Source organism: Pelobates fuscus, chromosome 2 (assembly GCF_036172605.1).
Source record: "Pelobates fuscus isolate aPelFus1 chromosome 2, aPelFus1.pri, whole genome shotgun sequence".
NCBI classification, from domain to species: domain Eukaryota; kingdom Metazoa; phylum Chordata; class Amphibia; order Anura; family Pelobatidae; genus Pelobates; species Pelobates fuscus.
Window position 1 is genome coordinate 449565233 of NC_086318.1, and position 12905 is coordinate 449578137.

The window sequence follows — 12905 nt, forward strand, 5'->3', positions numbered from 1 at the left end:
AGGGGGAGGATGAAATTAACCAATCACATGGATGTACCTCCCACACATTTCCTCCCCTTAGATTAACACTTAACACAATTATACTGTACACCTTTTTCCCCAATTCCTGGATGTACCCCAAATACATATGCTACACCTCCAAAACAGGTATCCCCTGATAGCCCTTATTCAGGGGGACAACATATGCAAGAATCAGCCCATTCGGATAAATGGTTCAGGAGTTATGGAACTTTAAAGTATTGACCGACCGCATGGGTAAAGTATCCGAAATCAGTTCCATGCATTTTGGCCCTGCGGTCGGTCACAAACAAGGGAATGAAAACAGGCGAATTGCCTGTGTTATAGAGCCTGGAGAGGGTTAGAATGAATTCCCTTGTTTGTGGGGTTCTTTCTACCGAACGGCGGGTCATTCGGTAGTTTCCATACGAATTTCTGGAAGTATGGAGGTCTCAGCGGTGTTTGCCTAGTCAAGTGTCCGATTTTAGTTCCAGACACTCGACGGCAAAACACCGCTGTTCGGTAGTTTAAGATGGCCGCCGCCACGTGTTTGTTTCCCGAATGGCGGCCACCCAGAGGACAAAGGATACATTACACTGATTGCCAATTACCCGTTTGCAACATTGTTGCAAACTGTAATTGGAGGCACACTTATTCCTGGGTGGTCTGGTTGTTCGGTAGTTTCACTCAATATAATAAATGGAGTGATTCTACCGAACAATCAGATGAATGCTGCATACATATCCCAGGTTAAACTTAATACACATATAATATTACAGGCAGTACACTAGAATATGTATCACAGTCTTAAAGGGACAGTAGTCCCAAAAGTCCCAATATGTCCATAGATGCTTTTAAAGGGCCAGCAGCAGCAATACAAATTATTACCTGCCCAAATATAGTTTCTAAAGTGCAACACGTCCAGGGGCCATAGTCAGCGGGCAGGAGGCCAGCAGCCAGGCCTCTCCAGTTCACAGTGGCGAAGCTGGTTTCGCCACATACAGTATAATGGGTTTAACTGTTTATCTGAGGGGAGGGGATGTGTGGGTTGCACCAGATGTGTGATTGGTGATTTTATGCCTCCCCTTGGTGTGTCCTGTTTGCATGTAACCACAATAAAAAGCAGGCTGGGCATCCCAGTCCTCAGTTCTTGTTTGACCTTCAAATCGCAGCTTTGACTCGTTTTGTGGGCAGAAGGGTATCCTAGCTGTACTATAGCTAGTGGGATTATTCTACATGTTCAGGACTCGTATGGAATACTAAGGAAAGCAGCTTCTCCCCTCTTCAGCAACAGGAATCCAGACTACTAAGCGGTCCAGCTCTCAGCTAGACTGAGGGTAACCGTAACAGTACACTTTGTGTCCCTGTGCCCAACAAGGTCCACCTGGGCGTCACCCTTGTTGGGAATCCTGCATAAGAGGCCATTGTGCCTCCATTAAAGTTGAGTTCCTGTTTAACCCTCAAAATGTAGCCTTGTCTCGTGATTGGAGGGGAACTGCTATATTCACACTGGGGATTGCTGTTAGTGAGTGTGTGTGTGTCTGTTAGTGTGTGTTTGTGTCTGTTAGTGTGTGTTTGTGTCTGTTAGTGAGTGTGTTACTATGTGTGTGTCTATTAGTGTGTGTGTGCGTGTGTGTGTCTGTTAGTGAGTGTGTGAATTCATGGTGTATTTGACAGATAGTTATGTGTGTTATAGATAGCTGTGTGTATTACTTCGTGTCAGATAGCTGTGTGTATATTACTGGTTGACAGATAGCCGTGTATTACTGGGTGACAGATAGCTGTGTGTATTATTAGGTGACAGATAGCTGTGTGTATTATTAGGTGAGAGATAGTTGTTTATTACTGGGTGACAGATAGCTGTGTGTATTACTAGGTGACAGATAGCTGTGTGTAATACTGTGTGACAGATAGCAGTGTGTGTTACTGGGTGACAGATAGCTGTGTATTATTAGGTAAAAGATAGCTGTGTATTATTAAGTGAGAGATAGCTGTGTGTATTATTAGGTGACAGATAGCGGTGTGTATTATTAGGTGACAGATAGCTGTGTGTGTTACTAGGTGACAGATAGCTGTGTGTGTTACTAGGTGACAGATAGCTGTGTGTATTACTAGGTGACAGATAGCTGTGTGTATTATTAGGTGAGAGATAGCTGTGTATTATTAGGTGACAGATAGCTGTGTGTGTTACTAGGTGACAGATAGCTGTGTATTATTAGGTGACAGATAGCTGTGTGTATTATTAGGTGACAGATAGCTGTGTGTGTTACTAGGTGACAGATAGCTGTGTGTGTTACTAGGTGACAGATAGCTGTGTATTATTAGGTGAGAGATAGCTGTGTGTATTACTAGGTGACAGATAGCTGTGTATTATTAGATGACAGATAGCTGTGTGTGTTACTCGGTGACAGATAGCTGTGTGTGTTACTAGGTGACAGATAGCTGTGTATTATTAGGTGACAGATAGCTGTGTGTGTGTTACTAGGTGACAAATAGCTGTGTATTATTAGGTGACAGATAGCTGTGTGTATTACTAGGTGAGAGATAGCTGTGTGTATTACTAGGTGACAGATAGCTGTGTGTATTATTAGGTGAGAGATAGCTGTGTATTACTAGGTGACAGATAGTTGTTTGTATTATTAGGTGACAGATAGCTGTGTATTATTAGGTGACAGCTGTTTGTATTATTAGGTGACAGATAGCTGTGTGTATTATTAGGTGTCAGATAGCTGTGTGTATTATTAGGTGAGAGATAGCTGTGTATTACTAGGTGACAGATAGCTGTGTATTATTAGGTCACAGATAGTTGTTTGTATTATTAGGGGACAGATAGCTGTGTGTATTACTAGGTGAGAGATAGCTGTGTGTATTACTAGGTGACAGATAGCTGTGTATTATTAGGTGACAGATAGTTGTTTGTATTATTAGGTGACAGATAGCTGTGTATTATTAGGTGACAGATAGCTGTGTGTATTACTAGGTGACAGATAGCTGTGTGTATTATTAGGTGAGAGATAGCTGTGTGTATTATTAGGTGAGAGATAGCTGTGTATTACTAGGTGACAGATAGCTGTGTATTATTAAGTGACAGCTGTGTGTATTATTAGGTGACAGCTGTGTGTATTATTAGGTGAGAGATAGCTGTGTATTATTAGGTGACAGATAGCTGTGTATTACTGGGTGACAGATAGCTGTGTGTATTACTGGGTGACAGATAGCTGTGTATTATTAGGTGACAGATAGCTGTGTTTATTACTAGGTGAAAGATAGCTGTGTATTATTAGGTGACAGATAGCTGTGTATTACTGGGTGACAGATAGCTGTGTGTATTACTGGGTGACAGATATCTGTGTGTTACTAGGTGACAGATAGCTGTGTATTATTAGGTGACAGATAGCTGTGTGTGTGTGTTACTAGGTGACAGATAGCTGTGTATTGTTAGGTGACAGATAGCTGTGTGTGTGTTACTAGGTGACAGATAGCTGTGTATTATTAGGTGACAGATAGCTGTGTATTATTAGGTGAGAGATAGCTGTGTATTATTAGGTGACAGATAGCTGTGTATTACTGGGTGACAGATAGCTGTGTGTATTACTAGGTGACAGATAGCTGTGTGTATTACTAGGTGACAGATAGCTGTGTGTATTATTAGGTGACAGATAGCTGTGTATTATTAGGTGACAGATAGCTGTGTGTGTGTTACTAGGTGACAGATAGCTGTGTATTATTAGGTGACAGATAGCTGTGTATTATTAGGTGACAGATAGCTGTGTATTGTTAGGTGACAGATAGCTGTGTAGTATTAGGTGACAGATAGCTGTGTGTGTGTTACTAGGTGACAGATAGATGTGTATTATTAGGTGACAGATAGCTGTGTATTATTAGGTGACAGATAGCTGTGTGTGTTACTAGGTGACAGATAGCTGTGTATTATTAGGTGACAGATAGCTGTGTGTGTGTTACTAGGTGACAGATAGCTGTGTATTATTAGGTGACAGATAGCTGTGTATTATTAGGTGACAGATAGCTGTGTGTGTGTTACTAGGTGACAGATAGCTGTGTATTATTAGGTGACAGATAGCTGTGTATTATTAGGTGACAGATAGCTGTGTGTGTGTTACTAGGTGACAGATAGCTGTGTATTATTAGGTGACAGATAGCTGTGTATTATTAGGTGACAGCTGTGTGTGTGTTACTAGGTGACAGATAGCTGTGTATTATTAGGTGACAGATAGCTGTGTGTGTGTTACTAGGTGACAGATAGCTGTGTATTATTAGGTGACAGATAGCTGTGTGTGTGTTACTAGGTGACAGATAGCTGTGTATTATTAGGTGACAGATAGCTGTGTATTGTTAGGTGACAGATAGCTGTGTATTGTTAGGTGACAGATAGCTGTGTATTATTAGGTGACAGATAGCTGTGTGTGTGTTACTAGGTGACAGATAGCTGTGTATTATTAGGTGACAGATAGCTGTGTATTGTTAGGTGACAGATAGCTGTGTATTATTAGGTGACAGATAGCTGTGTGTGTTACTAGGTGACAGATAGCTGTGTATTAATAGGTGACAGATAGCTGTGTGTATTATTAGGTGAGAGATAGCTGTGTATTATTAGGTGACAGATAGCTGTGTGTGTTACTAGGTGACAGATAGCTGTGTATTAATAGGTGACAGATAGCTGTGTGTGTTATTAGGTGAGAGATAGCTATGTGTATTATTAGGTGACAGATAGCTGTGTATTACTGGGTGACAGATAGCTGTGTATTATTAGGTGACAGATAGCTGTGTGTGTGTTACTAGGTGACAGATAGCTGTGTATTATTAGGTGACAGATAGCTGTGTATTATTAGGTGACAGATAGCTGTGTATTGTTAGGTGACAGATAGCTGTGTGTATTATTAGGTGAGAGATAGCTGTATATTATTAGGTGACAGATAGCTGTGTGTGTTACTAGGTGACAGATAGCTGTGTATTGTTAGGTGACAGATAGCTGTGTATTATTAGGTGACAGATAGCTGTGTGTTTTACTAGGTGACAGATAGATGTGTATTGTTAGGTGACAGATAGCTGTGTGTTACTAGGTGACAGATAGCTGTGTATTGTTAGGTGACAGATAGCTGTGTGTGTGTTACTAGGTGACAGATAGCTGTGTGTATTGTTAGGTGACAGATAGCTGTGTATTGTTAGGTGACAGATAGCTGTGTGTTACTAGGTGACAGATAGCTGTGTATTGTTAGGTGACAGATAGCTGTGTATTGTTAGGTGACAGATAGCTGTGTGTGTGTTACTAGGTGACAGATAGCTGTGTGTGTGTTACTAGGTGACAGATAGCTGTGTATTATTAGGTGACAGATAGCTGTGTATTATTAGGTGACAGATAGCTGTGTATTGTTAGGTGACAGATAGCTGTGTGTATTATTAGGTGAGAGATAGCTGTATATTAATAGGTGACAGATAGCTGTGTGTGTTATTAGGTGAGAGATAGCTGTGTATTATTAGGTGACAGATAGCTGTGTGTGTTACTAGGTGACAGATAGCTGTGTATTAATAGGTGACAGATAGCTGTGTGTGTTATTAGGTGAGAGATAGCTATGTGTATTATTAGGTGACAGATAGCTGTGTATTACTGGGTGACAGATAGCTGTGTATTATTAGGTGACAGATAGCTGTGTATTGTTAGGTGACAGATAGCTGTGTGTATTATTAGGTGAGAGATAGCTGTATATTATTAGGTGACAGATAGCTGTGTGTGTTACTAGGTGACAGATAGCTGTGTATTGTTAGGTGACAGATAGCTGTGTATTATTAGGTGACAGATAGCTGTGTGTGTTACTAGGTGACAGATAGCTGTGTATTGTTAGGTGACAGATAGCTGTGTGTTACTAGGTGACAGATAGCTGTTTATTGTTAGGTGACAGATAGCTGTGTGTGTGTTACTAGGTGACAGATAGCTGTGTGTATTGTTAGGTGACAGATAGCTGTGTATTGTTAGGTGACAGATAGCTGTGTGTTACTAGGTGACAGATAGCTGTGTGTTACTAGGTGACAGATAGCTGTGTATTGTTAGGTGACAGATAGCTGTGTATTGTTAGGTGACAGATAGCTGTGTGTGTGTTACTAGGTGACAGATAGCTGTGTGTGTGTTACTAGGTGACAGATAGCTGTGTATTATTAGGTGACAGATAGCTGTGTATTGTTAGGTGACAGATAGCTGTGTGTTGGCAGATATTAGCACTAACTCCCAGTACAGTATACAGGACCCCTGATTGGGGACTCCCACATTTTAGGTTAATGTGCTTACCAATTCCCGCACTGCATCTGTCTCGTCCAGTGGCACGGACGCAGCACTGCTCTCGCTGGGAGCGGATGCTGGGGGGGACATGCCCACACTTAGCCCTGTCCAGGGGAAATCCAATAGCAGAATCCGTCAGTGACCCAGCGGGTGGCAAGTGGGACAGTGGGATTCATAGCCAGAGAAAGGCGGACCCAAAAATCCAAGGTTTGCTCTGCCAGACTGGATCCATGATAGTTCCATCCATCAGATTAAGGTCAGGACACAAAGGGTTAATGATGGGAGGGGGGGGGGGGGATAGGTGTGCAGGGATGCGGCCCTTGGAAATCACCAGGACACAATCACAGGGTGTTTGCAGGTATACAGTATGTGCATGCCTTGCGTGTCTGTGTATACTGCGTGTGTCAGTGCATGCCTTGTGTGTCTGTGTATACTGCGTGTGTCAGTGCATGCCTTGTATGTCTGTGTGTTACATTACCGTGTGGTTAAATTGTAAGTAAATAGCAGAGTGGATTGCATATGTTGCTGTAAATTAATAGCCATGTCCACACACAGTACATCACACACGGAGAATACACACTTAATACACCCACACGCACACACAAACAAACCCAGGGAATGGATGATATACGACACACATTGTATCAATGGAAAATGTAAACACACACACTCTACACTATCACACAAAGAATACACACATTATGTTACTGGAAACTCTCTGTAATGGAAATAAAATATAGAAAAATAAAATTCATGCAGACAATTCTCCCACACACAATACAATCACAGTCACACACCTTACCTACACACAATGCAGCTGTCAGTCATACATACCACAACAACACACTAACACACATTGCTTAGATGACAACAATGCAGACACACAAACACAGCGGGAGCTGGATAGGGACAGAGGGTAGGAAAGAGGGGTCGGGGAAACCGGGGGAGCAAAGGGTGAGGGATGCTGCAGGAGACGGAAGATGGGAGAGATTCCCAGGAAAGATGGGAGGGGGAGGGAAGGAGGAGACACAAGAGGGAGTAAAGGAGGAGGGAGAGGAGGAGGAGGGAGAGGAGGTGAGGTACCAATCTGTCTTCCTCACAGCTGCAAGAATCAAACGTGACCTTGAAACAATTTCTCTTACATGTCACAATCCTGTCCATACTCTGTATCACCGTCCATACTCTGGATCACTCTGTGTCACCGTCCATACTCTGTGTAGCGGAGAGCTGATTTCCCACAGCTGAATTCCACCAAGATGTCCAGAGGATGCAGGAACAAATACAAATAAATCCAACAGGTTAAATAACACGATCAGCAATATAATCCACAGATATCCCATCACCTTTCCCAATAACTGGACGCACACAGTATCAGGAGTAGAACTGAACTTTTATTCCCACAGTCTCCTTTTAAGAGTTTCTCCCATGCAAGGGAGGGACTTACACACATTAGGACATCAGCCAATACAGTAATAGTTAACTCCCACACATCTCCTCCTCTCAAGGTGACTCATAATCCTATTATTTATACCATACAATTCCCCAAAACCTGGATGTACCCCTAAACCAGTAGATAGCATAATTCTTAGGGTACCGCCAGGTAGCCCTGATCTGGGTGAATAATATATCCAAAATTCACCCAGATCGGACCAGGGGTTCGGGAGTTAGGTGGAGGGTGAAGTTTGACCGACCGCACACGAGGTAGTATCTGAAAAGGGTTCCATGGGTTTGGGCCCTGTGGTCGGTCTCCGTTCGGCAGTAAAAGCATATAACAATCCTTGCCATCCACACTTAATTGTAGTTCCCTTGTTCAGTACTCTGTTTCTACCGAACAGGGGGGTAGGCTGGTCCTTCCGTTCGGTAGTTACGGAAGTCTGGAGGTCCCTGGGTAACAGCTTGCGACTGATGTAAGCTACGGGATGTTCTCCGCCATCGGCCCCAACTTGTCTCAGTACTGCCCCCAATCCAAACATAGAAGCATCTGTGTGAACAAGAAAGCGTTTAGATGGATCAGGGGCTGCTGAACCGAACAGCGGCCACCCAGGCATTTACCTATTACCCATTAAGCTGCGGTTTGGGAGAAGTGTGAACGCTTAACGAGGCACACACTTCTCACTGGGGTGGTCTGATGGTTCGGTAGTTTCATTCCTATGAGACTACCGAACCCACATATGAATATACACATCTATTACATATATACACAGATACAATAAAACGAATGCAGTCTTATATGAATATTACAGGACAGGCTTGATACAATCCGCTACACTCTGTGTCACCGTCCATACCCTGTATCACTCTGTGTCACCGTCCATACCCTGTATCACTCCGTGTCATCGTCCATACCCTGTATCACCGTCCATACTCTACCGAACGTCCATCCATTTAAATGTGACGAATAATGTAAAAGTTATGGGTTTTAATGTAAAATGTCAGTTCTGCTGCACGGAGGGATAATCCACTTAACTGTATATTCTAGTGGGAGTATCCCTCTCGTGCAGCAGTGCATGATGGGAGAAATGTTCAGGTTATTCAGTTCCCCATGTAGTCCCCTACTGTACAACCCCTGAAATGTCAGTAGGGAAACCCCTTGCATGGGGAATCCCATAAATACTGTGACCTGTGATTAAAAGCTCAGTTGACTCCCAGCCTATGTGTCGTCTAGTTCTTGGGAGGGAAGGATTCTTATAACGCTACCTGGATTATTGCATGCTGCATCTGCCTACTTGGATTATTACCTGCTTTTCCTGTCTACCAGCGGAGACCCTGTGGATTATACTACCTCTCCGCTACAATTGGTGGCAAGTGATGGGATTTAAAACCACACAGCAAATCCACATTCGGCAGTAACTACACGAATGCAGAGGAGAGGCAGCAGCACAACGGAACAAACCATTCGGATAAAACCAGTGTTCGGTAAATATGTCGAAGTATACGAACGATTGGTGAATGGAGGCGAACTATGCAGCATTGAAAAGAGCTACATTGAAAGAATTATTACAAGCAAGGGGAAGAAACGGAGACCCTGTGGATTATACTACCTCTCCGCTACACCGTCCATACTCTGTCACTCTGTGTCACCATCCATACCCTGTATCACTCCGTGTCACTGTCCATACCCTGTATCACTCTGTGTCACCATCCATACTCTGTGTCACCGTCCATACTCTATATCACTATGTCACCGTCCATGCTCTGTATCTGTGTCACCGTCTATACTTTGTGTCACTCTGTGTTACCGTCCATACCCTGTATCACTCTGTGTCATCGCCCATGCTCCATGTCACTGTCTATAGCCTGTATCACTGTGTCTCCGTCCATACCCTGTATCACTCTGTGTCATCGTCCATGCTCCGTGTCACTGTCTATACCCTGTATCACTGTGTCTCCGTCCATACCCTGTATCACTCCATGTCATCGTCCATGCTCCGTGTCACTGTCTATACACTGTATCACTGTGTCTCCGTCCATACCCTGTATCAATCCGTGTCATTGTCCATGCTCCGTGTCACTGTCTATACCCTGTATCACTGTGTCACCGTCGATACCCTGTATCACTCCGTGTCATCGTCCATGCTCCGTGTCACTGTCTATACCATGTATCATTGTGTCTCCGTCCATACCCTGTATCACTCCGTGTCAACGTCCATACTCAATGTCACTGTCCATACCCTGTATCACTCTGTATCACCATCCGTACCCTGTATCACTGTGTCTCCGTCCATACCCTGTATCACTCTGTATCACCGTCCATACTCTGCATCACTCTGTATCACCGTCCATAACCTGTATCACTCGGTAACACCGTTCATACGCTGTAACACTCTGTATCACCGTCTATACCCTGTATCACTCTGTGTCACCGTCCATACTCTGTGTCACCATCCATACTCTGTGTCACCATCCATACTCTGTGTCACCATCCATACTCTGTGTCACTCTGTGTCACCGTCCATACTCTGTGTCACCGTCCATACTCCGTGTCACCATCCATACTCTGTGTCACTCTGTGTCACCGTCCATACTCTGTGTCACTCTGTGTCACCTCCATACTCTGTGTCACCGTCCATACCCTGCATCCCTCTGTGTCACCGTCTGTAGCGGAGAGGTAGTATGATCCACAGTATCTCCGCTGGTAAACAGGAACAGCATAAAATAATACAGGCAAATAAGTACAGCATACAATAATCCCGGTAGCGTTGTATAAATCCTTCCTTCCCAAGAACTAGACGACACATAGGCTGGGAGTCAACTGAGGTTTTAATCACAGGTCACAGTATTAAAGTGGTTCCTAGGCATGTGCATGGGGAAAAATTTTGGTTTGGTTTGGCAAGTATTAGTAAAATTTGCCCCTACTCGCTATACCGCGAGTAGGGGCATGTCTACTCCCTAAAGTAAAATGATGGGGGGGGACATATTGTCCTCCCCCCCCGGCCCCCACCCCTGAGTGGTGGGTGGGGCCCTAAATACTAATAGGGGGGGACCTAATGTCCTCCCCCTGGCCCCCACCCCTGAGCGGCGGGTGGGGGCCCTAAATTGGAATAAAGGGGGGGACCTAATGTCCTCCCCCCTGGCCCCCACCCCTGAGCAGCGGGTGGGGGCCCTAAATACTAATAAGGGGGGAGACCTAATGTCCCCCTCCCTGGTCCCCACCCCTGAGCGGTGGGTGGGGGCCCTACCTACTAATAAGGGCCTAGTGTCCTCCCCCCGGGCCCCCACCCTTGAGCGGCGGGTGGGGGCCCTAAATACCAATAGGGGGGGACCTATTGTCCTCCCCTCAGCCCCCACCCCTGAGCTGCGGGTGGGGGCCCTAAAAAAAATGTCCCCCCAGGTGACTAGGGGTCCCCAAACCCCTAGTCACCCCCTCCCCCCAAAAAAAATAATTTCCCTACCTACCCCCCTCACCGTAAAAATAATAAGGGGGACCTTTAACTAAGTACCATTCAATGTTTTCTTTCTTCTAAAATCTTCTTTTTTCAGCCCCAAAAAAGGCCAAATAAAAAACCAAAAAGGCCAAATAAAAAACGCAATAAAAAAAAAAAACGAGCGCAAAAAAATATAATGCATCTTCACCCATGGAGGGCTCCGCGCAGACTGAACTCTGAAGGGGGAGGAATGCTTATAAAGCCTTGCCCCGCCCTTCAATTAGGCTCATAGCACTCTGATTGGTGGGTTTAAGCCATCCAATCAGAGTGCTCTGACAGGTAAATGAATAGACTGACAGGTAAGTCTCTACATTTACCTGTCACATCACTCTGATTGGTTGGTTTAAAATCCACCAATCAGAGTGCTCTGTGTCATTTTACACAGCGTGGGAAAGTTCTTTGGAATTTCCCCACGCTGTGTAATTTGACTCATAACACTCTGATTGGTGGATTAAGTAACCGGTCAGAGTGTTATGAATCAAATTACACAGCGTGGGGAAATTCCAAAGAACTTTTTTTCAAACCAACCAATCAGAGTGCTGTGACAGGTAAATTTAGAGACTTACCTGTCAGTCTCTTCATTTACCTCTCACAGGTCCCCCTCTTATTAGTATTTAGGGCCCCCACCCACCGCTTTTTTTTAACAGTGAGCAGCCACACGGTATAGCGAGTAGGAGCATAATTGACTAATACTAAGTAATCTTTTAGTAGATAGCTCCCTAATACCGTGGGAATTAGGGAGTTATCTACTTATTCATTCCTGTCATTACACTGACTGGCCCAGTAACTTCCATTTTATATGAATGTATGTTACTTGATTGTTGTAAGTGTTGCAAATGCTTACAGCTGAATCCTGGCTATGTTTGTATATTTTTTTATTTAAAATTGTATACAATGTAACATTCTTCTTTCACTGGGTAAGTATATTAGTACTTAGGCAATACTTTGCTTCGGGACTTCGGCACTTTGGTAATTTCGGAACTTCGAGACCTCGGCAATTCGGACATTCGGAAGTACCCGAATGTCCGAATAGCCCGAAATTGCACATGTCTAGTGGTTCCCCATGCTGTACGAGAGGGATACTCCCACTAGAATATCCAGTTAAGTTGATTATCACTCCGTGCAGCAGAATTGGCATTTCACATAAAAATACATAACTTTAACATTATTCATGCTATTATACCGAATGACCATTCGGTAGATAGCTGGGGTCTGAGTGCACACTTCGTGAAAGTACCACTCAGATCCCAGTACATTTAGCCGAACGCCGCATGAGTTACACTTCAATATACACTTTGCATAAAAGACACAAATACACCCACAGAGATAAAATACCGAAAGACTGGTACTCCCGACCGGCCTGGAAGTCCAACAGTATTCGTGCCATCGAATAGCCGATTTTAGTTCCAGGCACTCGACGACAAAATACCGCTGGGCTAACAAAGGATCCAAGATGGCCGACCGCCGCGTGGTCGGTACCCGAACGGCGGCCACCCTGAATCTCTAATAACTACCGAAAGATACAATGTTGCAATACTTAATGGGAGCCACACGACCTCCTGTGTGTGGTCTCCCATTTGGTAGTTTGTTCGTTTCACAAACAGTGTTGAAATTCACTGTTCGTGAAACTACTGTATGAATGCTGGTGGCTTTCATGCCGCCAGCATACGAATGCTCTTGTTCACATAAAA

The 12905-nt window shown here is 44.2% G+C and overlaps 2 protein-coding genes across 2 annotated transcripts in view; both read right to left on the bottom strand.

Annotated features, from left to right (window-relative positions):
- TMEM151B (transmembrane protein 151B) overlaps positions 1-7298 on the bottom strand; it is a 58108-nt gene extending 50810 nt beyond the window's left edge. The window contains exon 1 of the mRNA XM_063444190.1: positions 6299-7298. Within this exon, the coding sequence (XP_063300260.1) occupies positions 6299-6379 (81 nt within the window). The 5' untranslated portion in view covers positions 6380-7298. The remainder of the gene's footprint in view (positions 1-6298) is intronic.
- PTK7 (protein tyrosine kinase 7 (inactive)) overlaps positions 1-12905 on the bottom strand; it is a 436928-nt gene that overhangs the window by 185999 nt on the left and 238024 nt on the right. The window lies entirely within an intron of this gene.